The 13495-nt window shown below is 41.1% G+C and overlaps 1 protein-coding gene across 5 annotated transcripts; it reads left to right on the top strand.

Moving 5' to 3' along the window:
* The first annotated feature begins 1358 nt into the window (after positions 1-1358).
* On the top strand, positions 1359-11458 carry LOC111956929 (hepatic and glial cell adhesion molecule-like). Of its 5 annotated transcripts, none has more exons than XM_024136347.2 (7): positions 1359-1542; positions 1853-2188; positions 2560-2814; positions 3022-3195; positions 10581-10610; positions 10719-10832; positions 10990-11458. In XM_024136347.2, exons 1-7 carry the CDS (start codon positions 1494-1496, stop codon positions 11001-11003), a joined length of 972 nt encoding a protein of 323 aa, XP_023992115.1. In that variant the 5' UTR covers positions 1359-1493; the 3' UTR covers positions 11004-11458. The 5 variants fall into 5 exon arrangements, with proteins under 5 accessions (XP_023992115.1, XP_023992118.1, XP_023992116.1 ...); XM_024136350.2 differs by having other exon boundaries at positions 1853-1954; XM_024136348.2 differs by lacking the exon at positions 10581-10610.
* Positions 11459-13495: the final 2037 nt, after the last annotated feature.

A 13495-nucleotide genomic window follows, 5' to 3' on the forward strand; every position in this document is an offset into this window, starting at 1 on the left:
TAACGGTCATCACTCTGCTTCACCCGCAATTGCATAGCCTATAGAAATGTTGCGGAACATGAGCTCATGGGCTCTCATGAAGTGTTTGATTTGATTTTTAAATACATTTGCATTGATGTCGGATTGATTAGAGGGGCAATAGAATGCTGAGTACAATTCAGTTAGCAAGATTGGTCGGCTACTAATGACCAGCAGCAGCATCAGAGCTTGGAGAAGCCTAATTACTGTGACTAAACAGGTCATGTGGAATTTGACTGCCTTCATGACTCATGACCACCAGTGTGGCGGTAATACGGTCCCCGCAACAGCCCTAGGAGAAACCTGAAAATAGCTCTGCAGCGATGCTCCCCATCCAACCTGACAGAGCTTGAGAGGATCTGTAGAGAAGAACTGGAGAAACTCCCCAAATACAGGTGTGCCAAGCTTGTAGCATCCTACTCAAGAAGAAGAAGACTCGAGGCTGTAATCGCTGCCAAAGGTGCTTCACCAAAGTACTAAGTAAAGGGTCAGAATACTTATGTAAATGTAATATGTGTTTTATTGTTTATACAATTTGCACAAATTTCAAAAAAACTGTTTTTGGTTTTGTCATTATGGGATATTGTGTGTAGATTGATGAGGGGGAAAAAAGATTGAATCCATTTTAGAATAAGGCTGTAACGTAACAAAATGTATTTGTATTTTCATTAAATGTACATGAACAACTAAACTGTATACACTGGCCGTAGTGAGTCCTTCTGTTATAGATTGAACATGTTTTTACCCTTTAAAGTCTCAACATACAGCCATACTAACCATTTCCATCTACAACATGTTATTGTGTCTAGCAAACAGCTGCAACCCAAAAGGAATCAGTTGTAGCCGGCAGAAGACACCAGAGAGTCACAAACCACTATTAGGGAAACAATGGACTTTGATCTGCTGGTCCTCTCTGTTTCACTTCTTATTTCTCTCACCTCTCCTCCTCTCAAATACCTGTTTTTCTACCTCACTCTCTATTCATTTTTAAAATTTTCACAATCTAAAATGAAGTGAAAAAGCCTACTAATTGTGAAGAAGAATGTAGTGTATTCATGTCAGTGTTGGACAGCAGTGTGTGAGAGCTGACCACTGCCCTGACACGACGAATGAGGTGTTATATTCTCAGGCGCCAAAATCTTCTTCACACTCAAAACTAGCCTCACTTATCACATACTGTGTTTGACATCTTATCTAAATCCATCACACAGGAGAAATATAGCCAGCCTGGCAGTTTGTATAATGAATAAGTGAGACTTAGAGGAAAGAGGAAGAGCCTCATCAGAGTCAGAACCTATGAATAGGGTCAACATGACACTTCTTCTTATGCTTGTCACAAACTGGTTGAGGTCTTCTGAGTGGCAGGAAGAGCTCTCTCTCATACTTTCCTTGTGTTGGTTTTGTTTATGCTGTAAAACATTACCAGGTTATGGAAATTCAGCTCTGAATAGAAAATAAAGGACTTGTAAAGAGACATGGAGGCTGTTTTAGGACTGTTGGTGATCTCAGCAGGAGTGTCTCATGGTAAGAAACATCTTTATATGTGTTGGTTTCCCTCTTCTTTTATGCAGAATATAATATCAGGAGTCTTGTATATTATGTAGCAGAAATGACGGATGATAATAGACAATATTCAGAACACTGTAGAAGACAGTTGTCTCTTTACTCACTGTTCCATGATAATGATCACTGACTTAATGATCCCTATTATGTTGATGCTGTTGGTTTGGTTATACCGTTAGTAACTTGTATCATCATCTGTAAAATGATACATGACTTGACATGGGTTAGAACAGTGATAGTCACTACATTGTCTTTTCTTCTTGATCTTCAGGCTTGGAGACTTCCTGTGATGCTAGAGAAGATGGATCTCAGTGTTATGGAGCTCTGGGAGGAACTGTCTATCTCCAGCTGGTGACTGATGCCACGAGATATGGTGAACTCTCATTTTATAAAGGCTCAACTGGTAATAAAACAGAGATACTCAGAATGAAGAAGGACAAATGGGTAATAAAATACACCCCCATTAAAGACAGAGTACACTTTATAAACCATGGGACATTTAGGTTAAATAACACAAGAAGGAATGATTCTGGTGAATACCTGATAGAAACATTTAATTCAGTAGGGTTAGCATCAGGGACCAGAGGACTACAACTGTTCATCGAAGGTAAATAACTATCTTACCAAATAATAACTTGCCAAATAATTATTACAAGTGGTAACTTTGACAAGCTATTGCTCTGGCTAAACTACAAATATGTGGCTACCTAATAATACAAATTATGAGAAATGCATTTTATGTGTAACCATGGAGTCATTTTATTTTCATATGTTACTGTAGTTGGTACATAGAGTCATAACCACATCCATCAACATTAAATCATCTGTTGGTTATTTGAAATGCAGTCATTATGTGTCATGAATCTGCTGCTCCTATTGACTACAGTAGTTTCTGTGGCTTTCAAGAAGAATGGCTGGTGTTGTGTTCTAATGTGTTTTGCCCTCTTACTACAGTTACATATCCTTCTTCCCCCACAGCTCCAGTGTCCTCTCCTCAGCTGTCCTCTGAGTGTCTGTCCCATGGAGAGATGAGAGTGTCCTGCTCCTCTGAGGGGGATGGTCCCCAGTACAGCTGGACTCTGGATGGACAGACGCTGAGAGACACTGAGACCTCTCCTGGTGAAGAGACAAACACCATCACTCTGAAGAAAGGCCTGTCAGGAGATCTCACCTGTACCATCAGAAACTACATCAGCAGTGATACTGTCAGCAGGAGAATCTTACCTTGTCCAGGTAATCTACTGTTCAATTTACTTTGTTAAAAAACATTATGATCAACAAAATCAATGATTAATGATTATAATGATTAATGATTATAATGATCGATGATCAATTCTTATCAATAAGAATTGACCTGTATCGAAACAGCACTATCCATTTGCCAGTATTTACATGTAATTTAGATACGCATGTGATTACTGTTGTTTGGATTGCCTACAGGGCTGAWATATGTTAACTGCACCTCATCCAACGGGACAAGAGTATCAGAGTGGGTGAATGCCACTKGTAATACYCTGTGTGTTGAGTCTACAACAGTGGCGACTGTGACTGTKGAGACTACAACAGTGGCGACAGTGGCGACTGTTGAGTCCCCCACCAGTAAAACCTCCACTGGTAAGRGCCCGCGGCATGACATTTTCAATCCTATACTCTCTTTTTCATTATGTTTAATTTAACAGACACATCATGCACAATAATACAAGATTATATTGATAATGATGATGATGATGATGATTATTATTATTATGATTGACGTCATCGTCATCATAATCATGACCTCTAGGGTTGTTCCACAAAATTATTAGCTATTTGATAATTTCTTTAATATAGACCACATGGAGAATTCAATATCTCCAATTTTTAATATGAATAAAGAGTTGCTAACGTGCCAAAATGCAGCATTTTGACATGTCCCTCTGTGACTTCGAGGAATATTTTAACCCACATAATCCCAAAATGTCTCCAAGTGTTCACCATTATTGTGAAGCCTTATTTTTTTGCTTTGCCAAAGATTTGTCTTTATTTCATGTGATTGTTTAAATGTTTTTATTTGGCCTCCTGGGTGGCGCAGTGGTCTAAGGCACTGCATCCCAGTGCTAGCTGTGCCACCTGTAACGTCTGTTCTCCTCCTCGTCTGAGGAGGAGCATGGATCGGACCACAACGCAGCGTGTTGTGAAGACATAATGAATTTATTTAGACAAGACGAACACGAAGAACACTTGAATAAATGACAAAATAACAAAAAACGACGTAGACCGACCTGAACATGAGAACTTACATAAAACGAAGAACGCACGAACAGGAACAGACTAGACAAAACGAAACAGTCCCGTGTGGTACATAAACTAACACGGAAGACAATCACCCACAAACAAACGGTGTGAACAGCCTACCTTAATATGGTTCTCAATCAGAGGAAACGTMAAACACCTGCCCCTGATTGAGAACCATATCAGGCAAATACAATTAACCCAACATAGAAACACATAACATAGAATGCCCACCCAGCTCACGTCCTGACCACTTAAACACATACTAAACAAAGGAAATAAGGTCAGGAACGTGACAGCCACCAGAGATTCTGGGTTCGAGCCCAGGCTTTGTCGCAGCCGGTCGTGACCGGGAGGTCCATGGAGCGATGCACAATTGGCCCAACGTCGCCTGGGTTAGGGAGGGTTTGGCTGGCAGGGATATCCTTGTCTCATTGCGCACTAGCGTCTCCTGTGGCGGGCCGGGCGCAGGTGCACGCTGACCAGGTGTTTCCTCTGACACATGGCTTCTGGGCTAGGGTTGGATGTGTGTTGTGTCAAGAAGCAGTGTGGCTAGGTTGGGTTGTGTTTCGGAGCATGGCTCTCGACCTTTGCCTCTCCCGAGTCCGTATGAGAGTTGCAGTGTCACAAGACTGTAACTGGATACCACGAAATTGGGGAGAAAAAATGTGTTAAAAAAAAGTTGGACAAAGCACACATCACAACAAGAAAGACAACACAACACTACATGAAGACAACAACATAGCAAGGCAGCAACACATGACAAAACAGCATGGTAGCAACACAACATAACAACAACATGTTAGCAACATAACATTGTAGCAGCACCAAACATTATTGGACACAGACAACAGCACAAAAGGCAAAAAGGTAGAGACAACAATACATCACACATAGCAGCCACAACTGTCCGTAAGAGTGTCCATGATTAAGTCTTTGAATGAAGAGATTGAGATAAAACTGTCCAGTTTGAGTGTTTTTTGCAGCTCCCCAATTTCGTGGTATCCAGTTACAGTCTTGTGACACTGCAACTCTCATACGGACTCGGGAGAGGCAAAGGTCGAGAGCCATGCTCCGAAACACTACCCAACCTAGCCACACTGCTTCTTGACACAACACACATCCAACCCTAGCCCAGAAGCCATGTGTATCTAGCTGCAGCAAACTGAAAAGAGGAGCGACCCAGGGATGTGTGTGCTTTGGGGACCTTTAACAGAATGTGACTGGCAGAACGGGTGTTGTATGTGGAGGATGTGGGTTGCAGTAGATATCTCAGATAAGGGGGAGTGAGGCCTAAGAGGGTTTTATAAATAACCATGAACCAGTGGGTCTTGAGAGATGACCAGTTTACAGAGGAGTATAGAGTGCAGTGATGTGTCCAATGAGGAGCATTGGTGGTAAATCTGATGGCCGAATGGTAAAGGACATCTAGCTGCTCGAGAGATTAGTGATTCATTTTCTGGTTACACTACCCAAAAGGGACTAATTTCACGGAACGACTCTCTTGAAGTAGCAGCATCATAGCATTTGTCAAATCTCAACTCAGATATGTGATTCCTTTAAATGTTTTATTGCCAGCAGGGTTTTTAAATATTAACTGTATGTATTGTTATTTATTAGGGATCCCCATTAGCTGTTGCCAAGGCAGCAGATAGTTTTCCTGGAGTCCAAACACATTAAGGAACAAAAGATAAACAGCACGTCATATAACATTATTACACCACTACATATCTGCAATACAAAATGTAGAATACGACCATACAACAATATTACAATGTAAGCGTGTGTGTAGAGTGCATGTGCTAGCGTTTGTGTGGGTATGTGTTTGTCTGTACCTGTGTGTGTGTCTCTTACAGTAGCCGCTGTTCCATAAGGTGTATTTTCATTTTTTAAATCTGATTCTACTGCTTGCATCAGTTACCTGATGATGTGGAATAGAGTTCCATGTAGTCATGGCTCTACGTAGTACTGTGCGCCTACCACAGTCTGTTCTGGACTTGGTGATTGTGAAGAGACCTCTGGTGGCATGTCTTGTGGGGTATGCATGGGTGTCCGAGCTATGTGCTATTAGTTTCAACAGCTTGTCAACACTTCTTACAAAAACAGGTAGTGATGAAGTCTATCTCTCCTCCACTTTGAGCCATGAGAGATTGACATGCATATTATTAATGTTAGCTCTCCATTGACATTTATGACAATCCAGGGTTACTTCAAGCAGTTTAGTCGCCTCAATTTACTCAATTTCCACACTATTCATTACAAGATTTAGTTGAGGTTTAGGATTTAGTGAATGATTTGTCCCAAATACAATGCTTCTAGTTTTTGAAATATTTAGGACAAACTTATTCCTTGCCACCCATTCTGAAACTAACTGCAGCTTTTTGTTAAGTGTTGCAGTCATTTCAGTCGCTGTAGTAGCTGACATGGATAGTGTTGAGTCATCCTTATACATAGACACATTGGCTATATGAGCCAGTGAAGATGGTTTTACTATTCTTGGGTAGCGGAATAACTTTTGCTTCCCTCAGGCCTGAGGGCACACTTTCTAGTAGGTTTAGATTGACAATATGGCAAATAGGAGTGGCAATATCGTCCTCTATTATCCTCAGTAATTTTCCATCCAAGTTGTCAGACCCCGGTGGCTTGTCATTGTTGATAGACAACAATACATTTTTTACCTTTTCCACACTCACTTTACGGAATTCAAAATTACAATGCTTGTCTTTCATAATTTGTTCAGTTATGCTTGGATGTGTAGYGTTGGCATTTGTTGCTGGCATGTCATGCATAAGTTTGCTAATCTTGGAAGTGAAGAAATCATAAAAGTAGTTGGCAATATCAGTGGGTTTTGTGATGAATGAGCCATCTGATTCAATGAATGATGGAGCTGAGTTCGCCTTTTTTGCCCAACATTTCATTTAAGGTGTTCCAAAGGTTATTACTATCAATGTTTATGTCATATATCTTTGTTTCATGGTACAGATTCTTCATATTTTTATCCAGTTTAGTCACATGATTTCTCAATTTGCAGTACGTTTGCCAATCGTTCTGACCATAGTTCTTGTGTGTTTTGCTTATTTTAGTGTTGGTCAGGACATGAGCTGGGTGGGCATTCTATGTTGTGTGTCTAGTTTGTCTGTTTCTTTTTGTCTGTGTTTTCTCTGCACCAGCTAGGACTGTATCGGTTTGCCACATTTTGTTATTTTGTAATTGTTAAGTGTTCACGTTTATCGTCATTATTAAATATGTTAAGCACAAACTACGCTGCGTCTTGGTCCGATCCCTGCTACACCTCCTCTTCAGACGAAGAGGAGGAAGGCTGCCGTTACAGCCACATCCGTCTCAACCATACCATTTTTCAATTTCTCGCCAATCCAAGGGAATAACATTTCTTACAGTCATTTTCTTAATGGGTGCATGCTTATTCGTAACTGGAATCAGCAAATTCATAAATGTATCAAGTGCAGCGTCTGGTTGCTCCTCATTGCACCACAGAACAGCAAATATTTTTTACATCATCAACATAAGAATCACTACAAAACTTATCCCGTGGACTTCAGGAAACAGCAGTGGGTTGCACGCTCCTATCCACATCGACGGGACCGCAGTGGAGAAGGTGAAAGGCTTTAAGTTCCTCGGCGTAGACATCACTGACAATCTGAAATGGTCCACCCACACAGACAGTGTGGTGACAAAGGCGCAACAGTAAAAAACAGGTGCATCAAGAAAGAGACTGAAAAACAGCTTCTATCTCAAGGCAATCAGACTGTTAAATAGCCATCACTAGCTACCACCCGGATGCTCAACTGAATATATGTAAATAATGTATTCTATTCTACTGTATTTTAGTCAATGCCTCTCCGACATTCCTCGTCCTAATATTTATATATTTCTTAATTCCATTATTTTATTTTATTTTATTTTATTTCACATATATTATCTAGATAGTGACTGTTAGGACTTGGTGGTCAGTAGCAGCTTCCCACAAGAATAGAATTTAGGTTAGGCAGATGAACCTGTAGCCATATTACTTCCACAGTATTTAATATGAGATAGTCTCTAAGCTTTAAAGGAATGTGGTTCTGAATATAGACTGCAACACCACCCCATTGGTATTTCTGTCTACTGTAGATGTTAAAACCATGTATTGCTTCCACTGTATTATCAAATAATTATCTAAGTGAGATCCAGAATATGAATGTCATCTGTTACTAGCACGTTTTTGATTTCATGAACCTCGTTTCTTAGGCTACATACAGTGCATTCGGAAAGTATTCCAACCCCATGACTTTTCCCACATTTTGTTACGTTAAAGCCTTATTCTAAAATGGATACGAGTGTTTTTTCCCCCTCATCAATCTACACACAGTACCCCATAGTGACAAAACAAAAACAGGTATTTATTACATTTACATTCAGACGCTTTACTCAGTACTTTGTTGAAGCACCCTTGGCAGCGATTACAGCCTCAATTCTTCTTGGGTATGACGCTACAAGCTTGGCACACGTGTATTTCGGGAGTTTCTCCCATTCATCTTTGCAGATCCTCTCAAGCTCTGTCAAGTTGGATGGGGAGCATCGCTGCAGAGCTATTTTGAGGTTTCTCCAGAGATGTTTGATCGGGATTAAGTCCGGGCTCTGCCTGGACTACTCAAAGATATTCAGAGACTTGTCCTGAAGCCACTCCTGCGTTGTTTTGGCTGTGTGCTTAGGGTTGTTGTCCTGTTAGAAGGTGAACCTTTGTCCCAGTCTGATGATGTGAGCGCTCTGGAGCAGATTTTCACCAAGAAACTCTCTGTACTTTGCTACATTCATCTTTCCTTCGATCCCAACTAGTCTCCCAGTCCCTGCCGATGAAAAACATCCCCACAGCATTATGCTACCACCACCATTGCTTCACCATAGGGAGAGTGCCAGGTTTCTTCCAGACATGACGCTTGGCATTCAGGCCAAAGAGTAGAATCTTTGTTTCATCAGACCAGAGAATCTTGTTTTTCATGGTCTGAAATTTTTTAGGTGCCTTTTGGCAAACTCCAAGCATGCTGTCATGTGCCTTTTACTGAGGAGTGGCTTCCGTCTGGCCACTCTACCATAAAGGCTTTATTGGTGGAGTGCTGCAGTGATGGTTGTCCTTCTGGAAAGTTATCCCATCTCCACAGAGGAACTCTGGAGCGCTTTCAGTGACAATCGGGTTCTTGGTCACCTCCCTGACCAAGTCTCTACTCCCCCCGATTGATCAGTTTGGCCGGGTTGCCAGCTCTGGGAAGACCTTCAATGCTGCAGAAATGTTTTGGTACCCTTCCCCAGATCTGTGCCTCAACACAATCCTGTCTCAGAGCTCTACGGACAATTCCTTCAACCTCATGGTTTGGTTTTTGCTCTGACATGCACTGTCAACTGTATAGACTGATGTGTGAATTTCCAAATCATGTCCAATCAGTTGAATTAACCATAGATGGACTCTAATCAAATTGTGGAAACATCTCAAGGACGATCAACGGAAACTGTCACGCCCTGACCATAGAGAGCTTTTTATGTCTCTATTTTGGTTTGKTCAGGGTGTGATTTGGGTGGGCATTCTATGTTAATTTTCTATGTTTTGCATTTCTTTGTGTTTGGCCGGGTGTGGTTCTCAATCAGAGGCAGCTGTCTATCGTTGTCTCTGATTGAGAACCATACTTAGGTAGCTTTTCCCCACCAATGCTTTGTGGGTAGATGTTTTCTGTTTATGTGTCTGCACCAGACAGAACTGTTTCGTGTTGTTCTATTTTGTTATTTTGTTCTCAGTGTTCAGTTGAAATTAAAGCATGAACACTTACCACGCTGCGCTTTGGTCCACACCTTCTTCAACAGACGACCGTTACAGAAAAAGGATACACCTTAGCCCAATTTCAAGTCTCATATGGGTCTGAATACTTATGTATTTTTGGTCTGCAGTCCTCTGCATGCAAACAGTTGCTACATTGAAAGTCTGGGCGGTTCACATTGTCCCAGAATAAAGCAAAATAAAAACAGACCCTGCACCATTGAAAATGTTCAATAATGACCTCCATCTGAGAAATACAGCCAGCTAGGCTAGCTAGGCTTCTGTGTCTCTCTCTTTACAGGATGAAGAAATGAACAAAAAGAGCTCACAAAAATGGCTAAATCTGAAAAGCAGAAAGATGTTTCCTCTTTAAATCCACACAAAAGCAGTGTCTTTGCACATACTGTTGGTCACAGCATCGGCTAATGTTGGTAGCCATACAATGCAGTTCCAGCCAGGTCAGTTTGCAGGGAAAAGGTAACAGGCAGCAGGGAATCCAGCCACAATTAGTGTGGGAACCTCTGAGGTCCCAGACACAAGGGTTGGGAAACCTTGCTAGCTTGATACTGATAGCTACCAGCTAGGCTAGTAGCTAAGCTACGGTAAACAACTTCAGGCTTTTTGGTCTGGCAGGATCCCGGGACAGATTGTAGCTGTCACAGCAACTGAGGCTAACCGCAATGCAGGATCCAAAGTTTAAAAAAGTATGTAAATAAAACTTGGCAAGGAAACACAACTTTTAAAAACAATAAAGTGAGGAGACAAAGATTTCAGGGTGGGTTATTGAGGCTAATAATACCCTTCAACAGTGGCCCCCACGACTGTGATAGAGTCAACCACTGGTTTAAGGCATGAAACCTTAGTAATTGCTCAACACGTCCCAGCCACAATAAATCATTTTACTGCTGTCTCCCTTTAACAGAACATTCAGCAGAAATCTCCTCATGGGCAGGTAGGTTTTATGTTGAAAGCAGATCTTACTGCAGTTCATTTTTATGGATTTGATTAATTTGCTGAGTAGTTAATTTAGGTGTTATACCTTCTCCCTTCTGTCCCCCAGGAACAGGGTTCAATGTGTTTGTTTATTTCCAACTTGCTGAAGTCATCATTCTGCTGACAATCTGTCTGGGATCATACTGTTTCTACAAGAAGAAAACCTGTCCTCAAGAAAAAGGTCAGTATAATGCATCATTGTACCTTTGTTCAACGTATTTTGTTTGATAAGTAAAATTGTATTATTATTCTTAATTCGCTCTCTCCCCCCCCCCTCTCTCTCTCTCTCTCTCGCTCACTCACTCTCTCTCGCTCACTCTCTTTTTCTCTCTCTCCAGATGATGGTGAGTAAGCAGAGTGTTTGCAGTCTCTCAGGTGGATCACGGTGGGACTCAAAGGGGGGTGTTGATGTCATGAAAGTTGCCATGGGGACATCACTAATGACTAATGATGATGTTATACTGCTTATTTGCTGTGTTTAATCTTAATCAAGCTCAAACTCAAAGCACAGTCATTATTAGTTCTTTTGACAAACATTTGTATAGTTTCATATGTTCTTAAGAACCTCCTTAACAAAGAAAATAATGAATGATCTATGTGATTGTGTTAATTTTAATGGATTTTACCATTTGAATTGTAGTGTTTTAGTGGTTTTCATTTGTAATACAGTTACATAAACGATGAAACTGCTATTGTGTTTTTGAAAATACATTTCTTTAATATATCAAATGTGACCTAAGACCTTCATAAACATAAACACTTTTTATTTTGCGATAGCAAATTTGTAGAGTTCAAAGAGGTACTGCACTCAAACCATTAAAGGAATAACCAAGGAGATGCAAAATAATGTACTTAATTAATCAATGCTAAAAGAATAGAAAAAAGGTGCTAGAAAAAAAAACAGAGGATACGTTTTGACCTCAATGCTTTTTATTACTGCTGTATAAACAAATTATGAAGATATGTACTTAAATGGGAACTGTAACAGACCTTCCATTCTTACTGTAACTTCATCATGTTTTGATTTGATGTATTATTTCTGTGATTATGAATGCATAGAAATAAAAGCAAACTACTTTTGAAACATTCTGGACCTTGAGAATGGCGCCGAAGGAGATGACTGCCGTTTTATGATCCCGTAAACAATTGTGCTATTGTGTATGTTTTTTTGCGTTATTTGTAACCTATTTTGAATATAATGTTTCTGCCAACCTGCCAACCTGCCAAAGAGCTTCTAGATATCAGGACAGCGATTACTGACCCCTTGCTGGAGGAATACTTTTTCTTCAACGCGACGGACGGGATGGATTTATTTCAGACGCCCGACAAGACCCTCATCCCCGTCATTCACAAGAGAAAGAGACGGAGGTATTGGGGTCTACCTTTATCATCGGTCAGTCTACCTTTACTAGTCTACCTTTACCATCGGTCCTATTAGCCAATCAATCGATAATAAAATAGACAAACTACGATCACGTATATCCTACCAACCGGACTGTCATGTTGTATAATGATAGGAGACAGGCGCAGGAATTCGAAATAGTGTTATTTATTTCTCTAGCCAAAATAGAGATAAATAGCGTAGAACATGACGAGGACGAAGCCCAAAACAAACACGTACATATATAACACAGGGTTGTAACCCAAACAAAGAGTGAGGTGTAAACCTCTAATAAATACACTGAACGAGACCCGTAATAGCAATACACGGGACTAGACCTGTAATAACAAGTGCACACTAAAACGGTAACAACAGAGCACAGGTACTTACAAGACCAACGGAGATGGAACAATAATCAGCAAGGACAATGGGGAAGAGAGGGCACATATATAACATACTAATCAGGGAGAATAATGCCAGTGACCTAGACCTCCGGAGCTGGTGAACGGAATGAGCAGCAGTACCGGGGGAATCCGTGACAGGGACATTAAGAACTGTAATATCTTATGTTTTATCCAAGTTGTAGCTAAACGACGACATGAATAACATACAGCTGGCGGGTTTTAAGCTTTTCGACAGGATAGAACAGCGGCCTCTGGTAAGACAAGGGGTGGCGGTCTATGTATATTTGTAAACAACAGCTGGTGCACGAAATCTAAGGAAGTCTGGAGCTCTTGCTCGCCTGAGGTAGAGTATCTCATCATAAGCTTTAGACTACACTATTTACCAAGAGAGTTTTCATCTGTATTTTTCGTAGCTGTCTATATACCACCACAAACCGATCCTGGCACTAAAACCGCACTCAATGAGCTGTATACGGCCATAAGCAAACAAGGAAATGCTCATCCAGAGGCGACGCTCCTAGTGGCTGGGGACTTTAATGCAGGGAAACTTAAATCAGTTGTACCTAATTTCTACCAGTATGTTAAATGTGCAACCAGAGGGAAAAAAACTCTGGACCGCATTTACTCCACACACAGAGATGCGTACAAAGCTCTCCCTCGCCCTCCATTTGGCAAATCTGACCTTAATTCTATCCTCCTGATTCCCGCTTACAAGCAAAAACTAAAGCAGGAAACACCAGTGACTCGGTCAATAAGAAAGTGGTCAGATGAAACAGATTCTAAGCTACAGGACTGTTTTGCTAGCACAGACTGGAATATGTTCCGGGATTCTTCCGATGGCATTGAGGAGTACACCACATCAGTCACTGGCTTCATCAATAAGTGCATCGACGACGTTGTCCCACTGTGACCGTACGTACATTCCCCAACCAGAAGCCATGGATTACAGGCAACATCCGCACTGAGCTAAAGGGTAGAGCTGCCACTTTCAAGGAGCGGCACTCTAACCCGGAAGCTTATAAAAAATCCCGCTATGCCCTCTGATGAACCATCAAACAG

This window comes from Salvelinus sp. IW2-2015, unplaced genomic scaffold (genome assembly GCF_002910315.2).
Source record: "Salvelinus sp. IW2-2015 unplaced genomic scaffold, ASM291031v2 Un_scaffold875, whole genome shotgun sequence".
Taxonomy (NCBI): Eukaryota; Metazoa; Chordata; class Actinopteri; order Salmoniformes; family Salmonidae; genus Salvelinus; species Salvelinus sp. IW2-2015.